Source organism: Balaenoptera ricei, chromosome 1 (assembly GCF_028023285.1).
Source record: "Balaenoptera ricei isolate mBalRic1 chromosome 1, mBalRic1.hap2, whole genome shotgun sequence".
NCBI classification, from domain to species: domain Eukaryota; kingdom Metazoa; phylum Chordata; class Mammalia; order Artiodactyla; family Balaenopteridae; genus Balaenoptera; species Balaenoptera ricei.
In genome coordinates this window covers 42,103,153-42,116,274 of record NC_082639.1, presented here as the reverse complement: position 1 = coordinate 42,116,274, position 13,122 = coordinate 42,103,153, and the positions used below count along the sequence as shown (strand labels likewise).

The window sequence follows — 13,122 nt, the reverse complement described above, 5'->3', positions numbered from 1 at the left end:
TCTTCTCTTTATTCACCACACTTAGATGTGGTCATAAATAGAAACTGTATCACCTTATATATTTGGATTTCAAACATCTGTCTCTGACCAGCACTTCCTTTTCCACTCACTTGCTCAAGTGTCACCAGTGCTGAAATTTTTTTTGTCTTATCATGCCCTTCAATCTATTGACCCCTACCACTTCACTCCATCCACCCTTTCCTGTGTCCAATCTTCCTTTCCTTCCTTGTCCTAATTAAATTTCAAGGTCCATCATTATCACTTCCTTGTAATACTTTAAACTCTCTCATCTCTGTCTTCCTCCATTGCACTCAATTTGTTAAACCCAACTATTCACCTTCCTTATGCCTGTGCCTTGCAGTTGAACATTGCTGGAGATGATCACTCCACCTGATTTAAAAAAACAATAAACACGAGCTAAGTTTTGTATATAAACACTGAATTCAACTCTGTAATTCTGGCAGCTAAAGGAGAAAAAGGAAATGTGATAGGCATATCCTCATTCATTCATCTATCCATACAATGTATATTTATTGAGTTTCTATTATGCGCCAGGTACTATGCCTTAGAGTTTACAGATTACCATTTAAAATTCTCATTGTCTGATAAAAGGAAGCCTAATAGTTCATCTCAAAATTTCCTGGCACTGAATTCAAGGAAGAATTTAATTGCATGATTTTTTATTTGAGAATCATTAGGAAATATAATAAACAGTTATTTTCTACTGTTGTTTTGTGTAAAATAGATTACTTTAAATAGATGTTTCTTATATCACTCCCCTGTAAAAACAGAGAGCTCCGTGTTAAATCGTTTTTCAGTAAAGGTAGTTCTTTAGGTGATGTGGCCCTTAGATATTCCTTTTTTTCATGATCTAACTCATAACAGGTATAGAGCTTAGAGAAAAAGCCTACATAGTAAACTTGTTCATTCAGCTCTTTCTGTCAGACATCAGCTGTCTCAGATGAGCCTTTGTCAAGAGCTGGGTTGTAATCGATTCTTGCTTGAAAGCTTTGATGAGGGACTGAAGTGCTAATACTCTGTGCTGTTGGTCATTTATCTTTTAAAGACTTTTCTCCTATGTATAAGATTTCTACTAATGCTCTCCCACATTTCTTTTATCCATTAGAATAATAGTTCTTTCCAAATACATAAGGAAATTGTGTATAAATGTCAGGGTTTCAAGAGAAACCAACCAACTCTGAAAAATTTTTGTATGATAATGCCGAACAATTTTTATATAATAATAAAATCACAAAGTCTCCAAATTTTGCAGGAGGAAAACAATCAGAGAACATAGCATGAAAATATATGTATATATCTTCAATCTCTACCTTAGAGTAGGGAATAATCTTATGATGATTCTGTAGAAGTTATACAGCAATATAATACATTTGTTCAGTGATAAGAGTCTGAGATTTGCTGTTAAAACTTATTTTAGGAAACATTTTGCCATACCCATAATTTGGGGGGAAGGGAAGAGAAAGGAAAAGCCAATTTTGACTCTGAAGCATATAAAAGGAAGGAAGAAGAGGTATTGATTAATCCGCAGACCAATTCCAAAAGTAGTTATCATTACCTTCACTTTATATGTGAGAAAACTAAGGCTCGGAAAGATTAAGTTATCCAAAGAAACAACTAGTAAGTGACAAAAGCAGGTTTATTTGACTCCAAAGTCTTTGTTCTTCCCACAATATTATGCTGCTTGCAGTAATTCCTACTTTCTCTAATATGTTAATATTTGGATACTTTACACCTCTTCTAAGTCACATTTTCAGTCAGTGAGTGGTGACAAGATGAAATTATGTAAAAACTTCAGTATGCTAAAAAGTCAGGAGGGAAGCTTAGAGTATGAACTTGTGGACAATACCTGCTATTTTGAAATGGGACCAAGTGACCTATCAAGGTAGAAGCATAGTGAAAGAGGCCTGGGAGACCATGATAATTCACACCAACTGTCCTAGTTAAACTGATTTCAGCAAAGTAGTTGGAAGAGGAAAAGGAAGGTTGTATGGTCAACGTTGTCATGGTGGAGATAAAGGTTACTAAAGCATGAACTGGCCCATTCATGTAACAAATACATGCTGTTTGGCAGTAGGTGCTAGGAATGCAGAGGTGAATAAGAGATAATTCTCCTAATAGCAGTCCAGGAGCGCTATCTTGGAACAGAAAGTTCTCCCTGATTTCTAAACTCCCATTCCGTTCTCTGATTTTTTCCAGCACTTAATCTGAACTACTAAATCTAGCCCCCAGTTATATATCAGATTATGTTTCCTGTTTGAGGCTATAACCCTAAATATTCTTAGTGTCTTAAGGACACATACCATGTCTTACCTTGTTGTATATTTCATAGGCCCTCATAAATACTGATCAGTTGGTAAAAGGCAGAACACAGAAGAAATATTATCTGGCATTTAACATAAATTTGCTCTCTTGTATAGCCCCTGGAAAATGAATCTTCTCTTTACATTGCTAGAGAAAGAATTTCTGCCATTTGATAAGACATTGGGTTCAATGTTCTCTGTTATCTCTCCCAACTTAAAATAAAATGGGGTACTTACATGTTTATGTTCTTACTCTTGGTGAGAAGGCAGCCAATTATCTATTTATTTATGATTATTGTCCCTCCAAAAACATTAGTATAAATCAGTCCCTATAGATTAGTTACAGCCCTGTCATTAAACTGTCATTGCCTTAAAGCCTTTCCACTTGAGTGATTTATAGATGACAACAAGCAGATATTTGTGGGTTTTTTTTTTAACTCTGACTACTAGTCTATTAAGACAATTTAGCAGTTTACTGTTACTGGGTAGTGTTAAGCCACAGACAGGTGAGAGATGCTTTTCAGATTAAATCTTCCCAAAGTCTCATCCTGTGTTTTCTTAAATTTGCCTTTAGTTTGGCTGTGTTCTCTAACATGCATACAATGTTTGCATTTGCACGGAGAGGCATTATACTATCCTTTTAGAAAACAATTTGGCAATATGTACCACTAATCATTAAATGATTCTATACCTTTTTACCCTATAATTCCACTTCACAGACAGGCTTTTTTCCCTAAGGAAATACTTTAAGAATTTATCTAAGTATTATTTATAATGATAAAAAAAACTAGAAAGAAAAATCTAGCTGTAGGTGAATAGCTATGAATATAACAGCGTATACATCTACACAATGGAATATTATTCAACCATTTAACATGCTGGTTCATTACTATCGTATAGAAGGCTAAAAAACTGTATCCAACTAAACACTGATTACCACAAAAAGGAAAAGATATATTTGAGCAAAAGACTGATAAGAAATAGACAAATGTGATTAACATTGTGTTAAAGGTTTGGGATTGCATGCAATTTTTCTTTATTTTTACAAGAGAGTTACTATCTTACTTTCAAATTGTTTCTTTATTTATTGGGCAATACATTCACTTTAATCAAAACTCAAAAGTTCTAGAAAGGTATGTAATGAAAAGTCTCCTACTTATCCTTGTTTCTAAGTTACCTTTTCTAGAAGTAATGTTTTAAGTTTCTTATTTGTCCATCCAGAGATTATTTTATATGTAAGCAAACAAATATATAATTATTTTTCCCCAGTTTTACACAAATGATAAACACTATTTAACACCCTGCTTTTCCCACTAATATTATATCTTAAAAGATAGTTCATATCAGTTCATAAAGAACCCTTTCTATTTTATGGCTACATAGTATTCCTTTGAATTCTATAAGGTACTATAATTTATTTAACTAGATCCTAGTGGTTGACATTTGGGTTATGCCCAATATTCTGCTATTACAAGCTTACAGTAAATAACTATGCACATATGTTTCCATCTGAAAATATATCTATAGACTAAATTCCCAGTTGTAGGAGTGCTAGATTAAGAATTTGTGCATATTTAATTTTAATAGACACTGGCAAATGGCCCACAAAGGAGTTGGTACCAATTTCACTCCTACTAACAGTGTACAGTAGTGCCTGTTTCCCTGTAACCTTGCCAGTGCAAGGTGTTACCAAAATTTTTTTGTCGTTACTAATCTGACAGATGAAAAATGGTTTCTTAGTGTACCTTTAATTAGGAGTTACTCATTATGAGCTATTTTGAGTATTTTTTCACATGTTTATGAGCCATTACTGTTTCCATTTCTTGAAGCTGTCTTTATATATTATTTGTGGATCTTTTCCTAATTGTTTGTTAAGAGTTCTTTATATATTAGGGAAATTAGCTCTTTTTCTGTGGTTTGAAATTCAGAATTTTTTCCCCTGTTCATCATTTATCTTTTGGCCTAGTTATGGTGTTTGTTACCATGTGAAAATAGTCGAAATTATCAATTTTGTCTTTTATGCTTTACTCTGCTTCGGCTATACTAACCTTCTTGTCACCTTTCAAATATGCTAGATACTCTCCAACTTTAAGGTCTTTGTGTTTGCTGTTCTCTCTGTCTGGAATTCTCTTCCTAGAGATATGTGTTCCACTTCCTCCTTCACCTCTTTTGAATCCTTGATCAAATATCAACTTCTCAGTGAGACCTGACTTCTCTATTTAATATTGCAAACCGCCCGCCCTCCCCGCCTTGTTTTTCCTCCATCACCTGGAGCTCACAGACTGTAATTTTGTCTCACATCGAATTGCAGCTCACCTATACAAATGAAGCAAGTGAGAATTATCCAGTGTGGTCATCACCTCAGGAGACTAGACACTTGGTCCAGTGAATATGCCATTGCCCAAAACATTTAGGGGACAACTTCTTTAAAAGCTGCCTTCAGAGAGAGCTTAAAGCCTTTCAAGGAAAGCAGTCCTGCATCCTAAAAGCAGTATTTCTCAAAGTGTGTTCCATTAACCACTTATATCAGAATCACCTTGGATGGGGTTGGGAGCTTATTAGGCTTATTAGGAAACTGCTTAAAGGCAGTTTCCTGGACCTTACCCCACATCTGTTGAATCAGAATCTCTAGGGGATGGGGCTGAGGAACTTGCCTTTTGAATAAACTCCATAGGTGATTCCTAGGCCATTAAAGCTTGCAAATCACTGCCTTTATAGTCAGTGTCTTCCAGCTTGTTTACCTAACTCATTTTGAACCAAAGACTTAGGACTATTTCAAAAAATCAAAGCCACCCTTAAAGGACAAAGGCACATATGCCAGTGGTGCTGAAGATTGTCTCAGGGAATGAGCTGAACAATGGATAGGCATGCAGACTTGTGGAAATGATGTTGTGGAAGGAGACAAAAGTCGTTGTCTGGTTTTGGTATGCTTGACAATGCTAGCACCTTGATAAATCTTACTTCACACGTTAAAGGACCTTGGCTTTAACTTCCCTATTAAAAGGAAGAGAAGAAGAAAGGAGAATTGTGTGTTAGCTAGATAGGTGTGATCTCTAAGGTCCTTTCTCTATTTTGTGTTCTGGTTATTCTACTGTTGTACATAAATGTTTTTTAACAAACCCTGAACACATGAATGAATATGTATAAGTAATGAGGCTTATTACTATAGCAAAAACTGCAAGTTTGGTTTTCTTTAAAGAGAAGAGCCTCCTTAAATCAAAGTGACTTCAAAAGAAGTAGTATAAAAACCAAACAACAACAACCAAAAAACACTTGGCAACCCATATTGGAAAAGTCCTATAGTACTGCTGAATGTGAAAAAGTCCTATAGTACTGCTGAATGTGAATTTCTTCTGCTCAATGACCTTTCGTTTTGGAGAAATGGTTCACACATTATCAGAAAGCGATTTAATGTGTTTAATGATTCAAGGGTAAGCAGCCAGGAATTGTGCTACTGATTCTTGGTTTTAAATTAGTTAACATTACTAAACATAAATTGCAGCATTTGTAATTGTACTTACTTATTTCCCAAATATCAATACCTGCCCTTTCATTCTCTGAATGAAAATAAAACCAATGACTGTATTTGTCTAGTCAACAATTCTTCCATGCTATGTCTTACTATGCAAAAAAAATCTTTCAGTGTTGGCCCATAGGTATGAGTTACCATTTTAATCCTGAAAATAATTATGATAAAAATGTTAAATATCATTATGCATTTAATAATGATTAAATAGCTACCAATTTTAAGGGCCTACCATATTCTAAGCACAATTCTGAGTACTTTTGTAACTTACAAGAATATAAGTATTTTAAAGATGTGTTATTTCCACTTTATATATGAGGCTCCTTTAAACTTACGGAAGTCACATTGAAATGCATAATCAGGAAGCCTCACACAGAGGCTTAGCAGTTTTGTAGCCTCCATTTTTTATCAAACGTGCCTCTTTACATTACCTGGTATACAGTAGGTAGGCAGTAAGTATTTGTGGAATTTCATCACCCTCCCCCTAAATTGCTGTGTTTCTTTTAGTATGTATTTTATGTTGAAGTACAGTTTAGTAAAAGTCAATGACTTATGTAATTATGAGTTTGATTGAAAGAACTAAACTATATCCTGTTTTGAATTAAAATGAGATTACTTTTTCGTATATCTGATTTATTAGTAATCCTGGTTTCCATTAGCAAGATAGAAATGATCTCTGCTTCAGAGACTGAAAATTTTACTAATGATTAATATACGCTAGCCATCAGATGTTCTGTTTATTTTTCTCCCCAAACTTTAGATTAAAACCACTTTATCTTATCTTTCCAATTTTAGCCTTCTAATAGCAAGAATTGGTGAATATAAGCTACTAATTATGTTTTTTCTTTTCGTTTCTTTTGGGCATGCCGCATGGCATGCAGAATCTTAGTTCCCCTACCAGGGATTGAACCCACACCCCCTTCAGTGGAAACACAGCATCCTAACCATTGTACCTCCAGGGAATTCCCTATATTTTGTTTCTTTACCAAGGCCAGAGTGTGAGGCTTCCCGTTCCCTATCCCCACCACCTCCACCACGACCTACCCACCCACCCCTCCAGGAACCAGTGAGTTGCTTTATTATATCTGACTTGTGATTAACCATTTTACTTCATTTTCTCAACCCTTCCTTCTTCTTCCCCTCCCTCCCTCATTTTACCCCCTTAATGAGAGCATTTGTTCTTTGTCTTTTCAAATTTGTTACTTTAGGCTTTAGCTTTGGGGGTTGATTTTGCAATTTGTTATTCCCCCTTCTCAAGTAGGTCTATGATGAGTAGGTTGTTTGATTTATTAAAATCTTTTATAATAAAAAAAACAAAGCCATTTCTTCTTGCCACAGAATGGTTGCCATTGCTTCCCTCTTTGGTTTTGAGTTGCAGGAATGCAATTGCTGTGGAAACCATTTCTCCCTTCATGACGCCTGACTCTGATGAACACCATATGCAGTTAGATTGACAAGTTTGATGCTGCCACTAGATGCACTGGCACACTTTTATATCTTCAAAAGGAAGAAATACCACAAATATGAGAACCACATTTGTTCTCTTAAAACAACTTGTTTTTCCCATGTTTGATTTTGCTCTAATGTTTTGAACTGGATTTTTGCTGCTGGTAGTGTGCTGTGAATGGTAACTTTGTGTTGTGAATGATCTTGAGAGGAAGAAGCAGAACCTCCCAGCCATGAGAAAGATTTGATATTTGTGTTGTGAAGTTCTTGTAAATTATAATGGGAGGAACTGACAAGTAGGAATTTTTAAATTTGGGGCTGTCCATTGGCCCTACAGGCTCTCCATGATTGCAATTTGAAAATCTCAAAGTAAACATGATCATAGGAGATTAATCAGATTAATTAAACTTTTTAAAAAGTCTCTCTTCGATTAGAACAGATTGTTAGTTAAGGCCACTAGAAAACATCAACCGGCTGTGTGATCCCTTTATATTTCTCAACTGCTTCTAAAATATTAGAATGATTTGCTAATACCTGATAGAAAACTGATCACTGTGTTTTTTATAGTAATTGAATGGCTTAATGGTTAATGTGATATTGAAAGCTGTACCTCCCTTGAATATGTTTCATGTAGTTTTGAAATTTATGTTTTATATTAATTTAAACCAAATAAGATACCTACATTTTCATAATTATTTTCTCTTCTAGCTCGTTTTCACAAAAAGGGGATTTGGGATGTACACAGTTGCCAGACAAAATTGTCTTGAAATTAAATTCTTAAAACCACTAAGCCAACCTGCCTGCTTGCCTCCCTTCTTTTCTTCCTTCCTTCCTGACTTCTTTCCTTCCTTCCTTTTTTTGGGGGTCTCCTGTTTAGCTAGTATTTAATATCACTTGTGAAGCTAGTGCTGTGATGGCCATCTACTATGTGATATCCACTTAATCCATTGATGTGAAAGCAACAAGGACTTATTTTCTCCCTTTTGTAGGAAATGGCATTCCAACTGTTTTTTGACATCTTTAATTTTAGAGGTTGCCAATGATCAGATCAGGGTCAAGACTGACTTCAAATATTTTAGTAAGAAGCAGAAAGAAAAATGAGATCCTGACTTTCTAGTCTCCTGATCTACACGTCTCCATTGATGAATTAAAGCTATATGGGTGTGAAATTTGGTATGGAGACTTAGGCTGCTTGAGCACCTTTTATCCATAATAGTTGTAGAATGTGAAGATCTGAATTTTCATGGGGGCACTGATATTTCATGGCCAGCAATTGGTTTTTTAAAGGCCTTGTCATTTCAGATTGCCATGGAGTCCGGTTATTGCTGCTCTAAATGTGTATATATGAACCTGCCTCCCAATGAACTTATTGCAGTGGTGCTAACTTGTCTTGACACTCTTGCCAACAGTTCTAGTGGCCCTGTGTGTAGTCACTGCACAGGTTTTGTGGAGGATTCAGCCTAAACTTCTGGGATGAATTTCTATGGACAAGAAATATACTGGCTTTAAAAATTAAGAGGTTTGATTCTGTTTTGAATATGGATATCAAATGAATCTGAGCACATGACATTTTAATGCCATTTGTCTTTTCAAATAGATTTACCTTCTAATGCATGTGATGACAAGACTTTGCTCATCAGCTAGAACATACATTTCAGAGGAGTTGTTACCTAAAATATTATCATAAGGCATAAGAAAACACACGATTTAAGTTGCCTTTCATGAACATAATTAAGAATTAATAAGCCAGTACCAGTGGCTAGTCCCCAGAATTTCCACTGTTTTGCCTTTTGTGACCTGTGTTATTAAAAGTCCATTATTTTTACAGACTTTATTAAATTGGATCTTATTAAAGCATTCTATATTTGCATTTGGTCTTTCATAATTCATTATTATTATGACATTTACTTTTTACCATCAGATCTGAAAACATATCATAAGCTACCCTTTTCTCTTGAAAGAAATGCTAATTTCAAACAGTCCTCTAATAGAAGAGAAAAGCTTTATCAGTTTTTTCATTTATTCCAGATCGTGTTAAGAATACTAATGCTAGACTTCAGTATGCTAATATCTCTGAGCATTTTTTTTGGTCAAAAGCTTAGAATTATTATTTTTATCCCATACCAAGTATGAAACTAGAAGACCTCCTACTACTGGAGAAAACACAATTCTAAAGTACAATTCTTGATTCTAAGGACTTGTGAAAATGTTGCTAAATCCTGTTTAGACTAGGATGATGCCGGTTAATTTAACTTTTACCACGGTATTTGTCCTCTTTAAGAAATTCTTTCCTCTTAAAATTCATTTTGTTTGTTTTTCTCATAGTTTAGGGTAATATAGGGTGTGTGGCCTGCTTTTCTATAGGATAATCATTTCTATACCATTTATGATGTAGTTGAAAACTTAATACAGTAAAATTTTACATATTAATATCAGACTGTCTAATTTTAATATAACTAATAAAACACTTAATAAATTTTTTCTTAGCATAGTGGTAAATTTATTAAACTCTGAAATGAAACTAACTTTGGATTTTGTCTCATTTTAGATTTCTGACAATGTGCAATAGACACTTTGGCAGCGTTGTTGCACAAACCATTCGGACTCAAAAAACAGATCAGTTTCCACTTTTTCTGATTATTATGGGAAAGCGATCATCTAATGAAGTGTTAAATGTGATACAAGGTAAAGTACATGTCACAAGGGGAGTAGAGTGTCTCCTTATGTATGTGATAACCTTATAATATTTACCATCAAAGCTGAAAGTAATTCTCTGTATTGGTGAATGTCTTTGCATTTTAAAATATAGAACACCCAGGAGAAGAATATCTTCAAAAAGTATAGGTGCTATGAAGTATGAAATATGCTGCATGAAAACCCAACAGAAACATCTTAATAAAACTGCACAGCCTTTGGGACATAGGATAATCATGTTAAATATTCAGAATCACTGAATTTACTAAACTAGAAATTAAGCCATAATCAGTCATCAAATATATTTCATTCATACACACACACACACACACACACATATATTTCTTGCTGTAATGTTGATTGGTTGAAGGAAATCCTTATCTTTAGTTATCTGGAAAAACCAGTGACTGGATATTGTGAATTGAATAGTTCACAGTGGCAGTCGTTTCTCCTCATTTGTGTGAATCCATGTCTAGAATGCAACCCTGAGGTGTGAAGCTATAGGATGCCTGTCAATTTAATCACAGTGCACACATTCTTTACCAAAAAAATGAGTGATATTTTTTATGTTACTAATGTATCCTAAGGATTAGTATAAAAAATTCCTTTATTCATGGCAAAGCTTAAATTGAAAACAGTACCTTTTCTATGCCACAGGGAAAAGGATGTTTCAAATGCTCCAAGCTAAAGCTTGTGTCTGAGATACTTAATTTCTGCCCCTATTTAAGTCACAAGTTCTGTAGCAGATAATGTAATGGAGGAAGGGGTATAAATTCAAGTGCCTTTAAAACTCAAATAAAACAAAACCTCTGGTATTTTATGTTTACTCTATAGCTAGAGCATTCACTTTCACAAACAATGTTAAAGAAGACCTGCGGGAACAAAATGCATAGAGTAAATAGATAATGAAGATAATATTTCATTCCTGTTTTCATATTAATTAAGATAATATTTCATTCCTGTTTTCTGTGATATTTCCAGCAATATTACAGTCGGTATTGGTTCTCAAAGCATGGTCCATGGACCCTGGAGGTCCCCTAGATCCTTTCAGGGAATCTGCGAGGTCTATTTTTTTTTTTTTTTTTTACCTCGTGAATTTTATTTTATTTTATTTTATTTTATTTATTTATTTTTTAAACATCTTTATTGAAGTATAATTGCCTTACAATGGTGTGTTAGCTTCTGCTTTATAACAAAGTGAATCAGTTATACATATACAATATGTTCCCATATCTCTTCCCTCTTGCATCTCCCTCCCTCCCACCCTCCCCATCCCACCCCTCTAGGTGGTCACAAAGCACCGAGCTGATCTCCCTGTGCTATGCGGCTGCTTCCCACTAGCTATCTATTTTACATTTGGTAGTGTATATATACGAGGTCTATTTTTGATAGACTCTTTTTTTGCTTTTTTTTTTTACTGTGTTGACATTTGTACTAAGTGGCACAAAATCAGTGCTGTGTAAAACTGCTGGCATCTTAGCACAAAGCAAGGCCATGACACAACTGTACTGGTAGTCATATTTTTCACCTCCATGTATGTGCATTTTTTTAAATTATTATTTTATTAATTTTTAACCGTTTTTATAGTTTGTGTGACGCAATGGGCGGACATTTCTCCAGGATGAACAAAGTGAGTCTGTTACTTCAAGAAAAAGAACTAACAACATTTGTTGCCAATGATAAAATTTGAGTTTTTAAGCAAAAAGTTATATCCTCCATTTAAGATTGACAGCTTAAATACTTTTCTGGTGACGTCAATGGTGATGATAATAAATGTGATTTTTTTGATATCATAAAATTAGGTGTGTCAACATTCAGAAGAAATGCATGACTCCGTGAACCAATATTTTCCAGATGACCAATGCATAATGTTATAAACTCATGCATGAGTGAAAGATCCATTCAAAGGGCAAAATAGACCAGTGGATTTTAATATAACAAAGTACAATAAGTTCATTGATAACGGTTTCAAATTCCTCACATACCTAACCTTGAAAAAAATTCCACTTGTCAGTTTGGGTGTATTAAAGAAAAATATCTACAATTATCTATTAAAATACTCCTCCTTTTTCCAACTATATATCTGTATGAGGCCATAATTGCTTGATAAATTTCAACCAAGACAACACATTATATCTGGTTTAATGTAGATATAGATATGAGAATCCAGTTGCATTCTATTAAACCAGACATTAAAGAAATTTGCAAAAATGTTAAAAAAAATTACATTCTTCTCACTGAACTTTTTCTTTTGGAACATGTAGTCATTTTTCATAAATGTGATATTTATATTAACAAATTATGGGTTTATTATTGTTACTTTTAAATGAATTGATAAATATGTTTTAGAAATTTCAGTTTTAATTTCTAACACAGTAAATGTTGGTAACCATAACCCACATAAAAATTCTTCAGGGATCTCAGTAGTTTTTAAGAGTATAAAGAGGTTCTGTTGCAATAGGCTATACAAAATAAATTTTCTCTGCACTGCATTAACTGGAACCTTTCTCCATCTTGGATCATTAAGGGCTTAGGTATAAAATACCTTCAAGTACAGTTTGGCAGCGAGCCCGTATAGTTAGGGCTGAAGCATAGTTGATAAGCGGTGGCTTTAAGCCTGAAAATTAATGACCAGTGTGTAGTCACCTGTAAAATTATAGTATTTCCCCATTGATGATTCTAGTACCCTCCACAAAGTATTCATGCCCCATACTCTCTTAGTCACTACAGTTTACAAATAAGAAATGGAAACCCAAAGATTTGCCTGGTAACAAAATCTACGTTAAAGGTTCTCTTATTAAACTTTTTGCCATTTGTTATATCTGTTAATAATAACTATCAGTGATTGTGTGTGTGCTATGTACCAGGCACTTTACATTATCTCTGATCCTTCTAAGAACCCTACAGAGGTAGTGTTATCTTCATTTTGCAGATAAGGAAATTGATCGTTAGAGAGCTAAAGTCACTCCCTCTTCTCTTATTCATTTGTTTACTAAGTGAATATTTATTAAGCCCTTGTCATGTGCTAGGCAATTTCTAGGTACCAGATCATGTAGTTATAAGTAGCAGGACTAGGGTTAGAACTCTGACTATAAAACCAGTTCTGCTTTCTTGGTAACATGACATCACACCAAG

At 34.4% G+C, this 13,122-nt stretch overlaps 1 protein-coding gene across 1 annotated transcript in view; it reads left to right on the top strand.

The window, feature by feature from the left end:
• Positions 1-13,122, top strand: part of FAF1 (Fas associated factor 1) — a 458,337-nt gene that overhangs the window by 337,823 nt on the left and 107,392 nt on the right. The window contains exon 14 of the mRNA XM_059922257.1: positions 9,842-9,978. Coding sequence (XP_059778240.1) covers positions 9,842-9,978 — 137 coding nt within the window. The remainder of the gene's footprint in view (positions 1-9,841; positions 9,979-13,122) is intronic.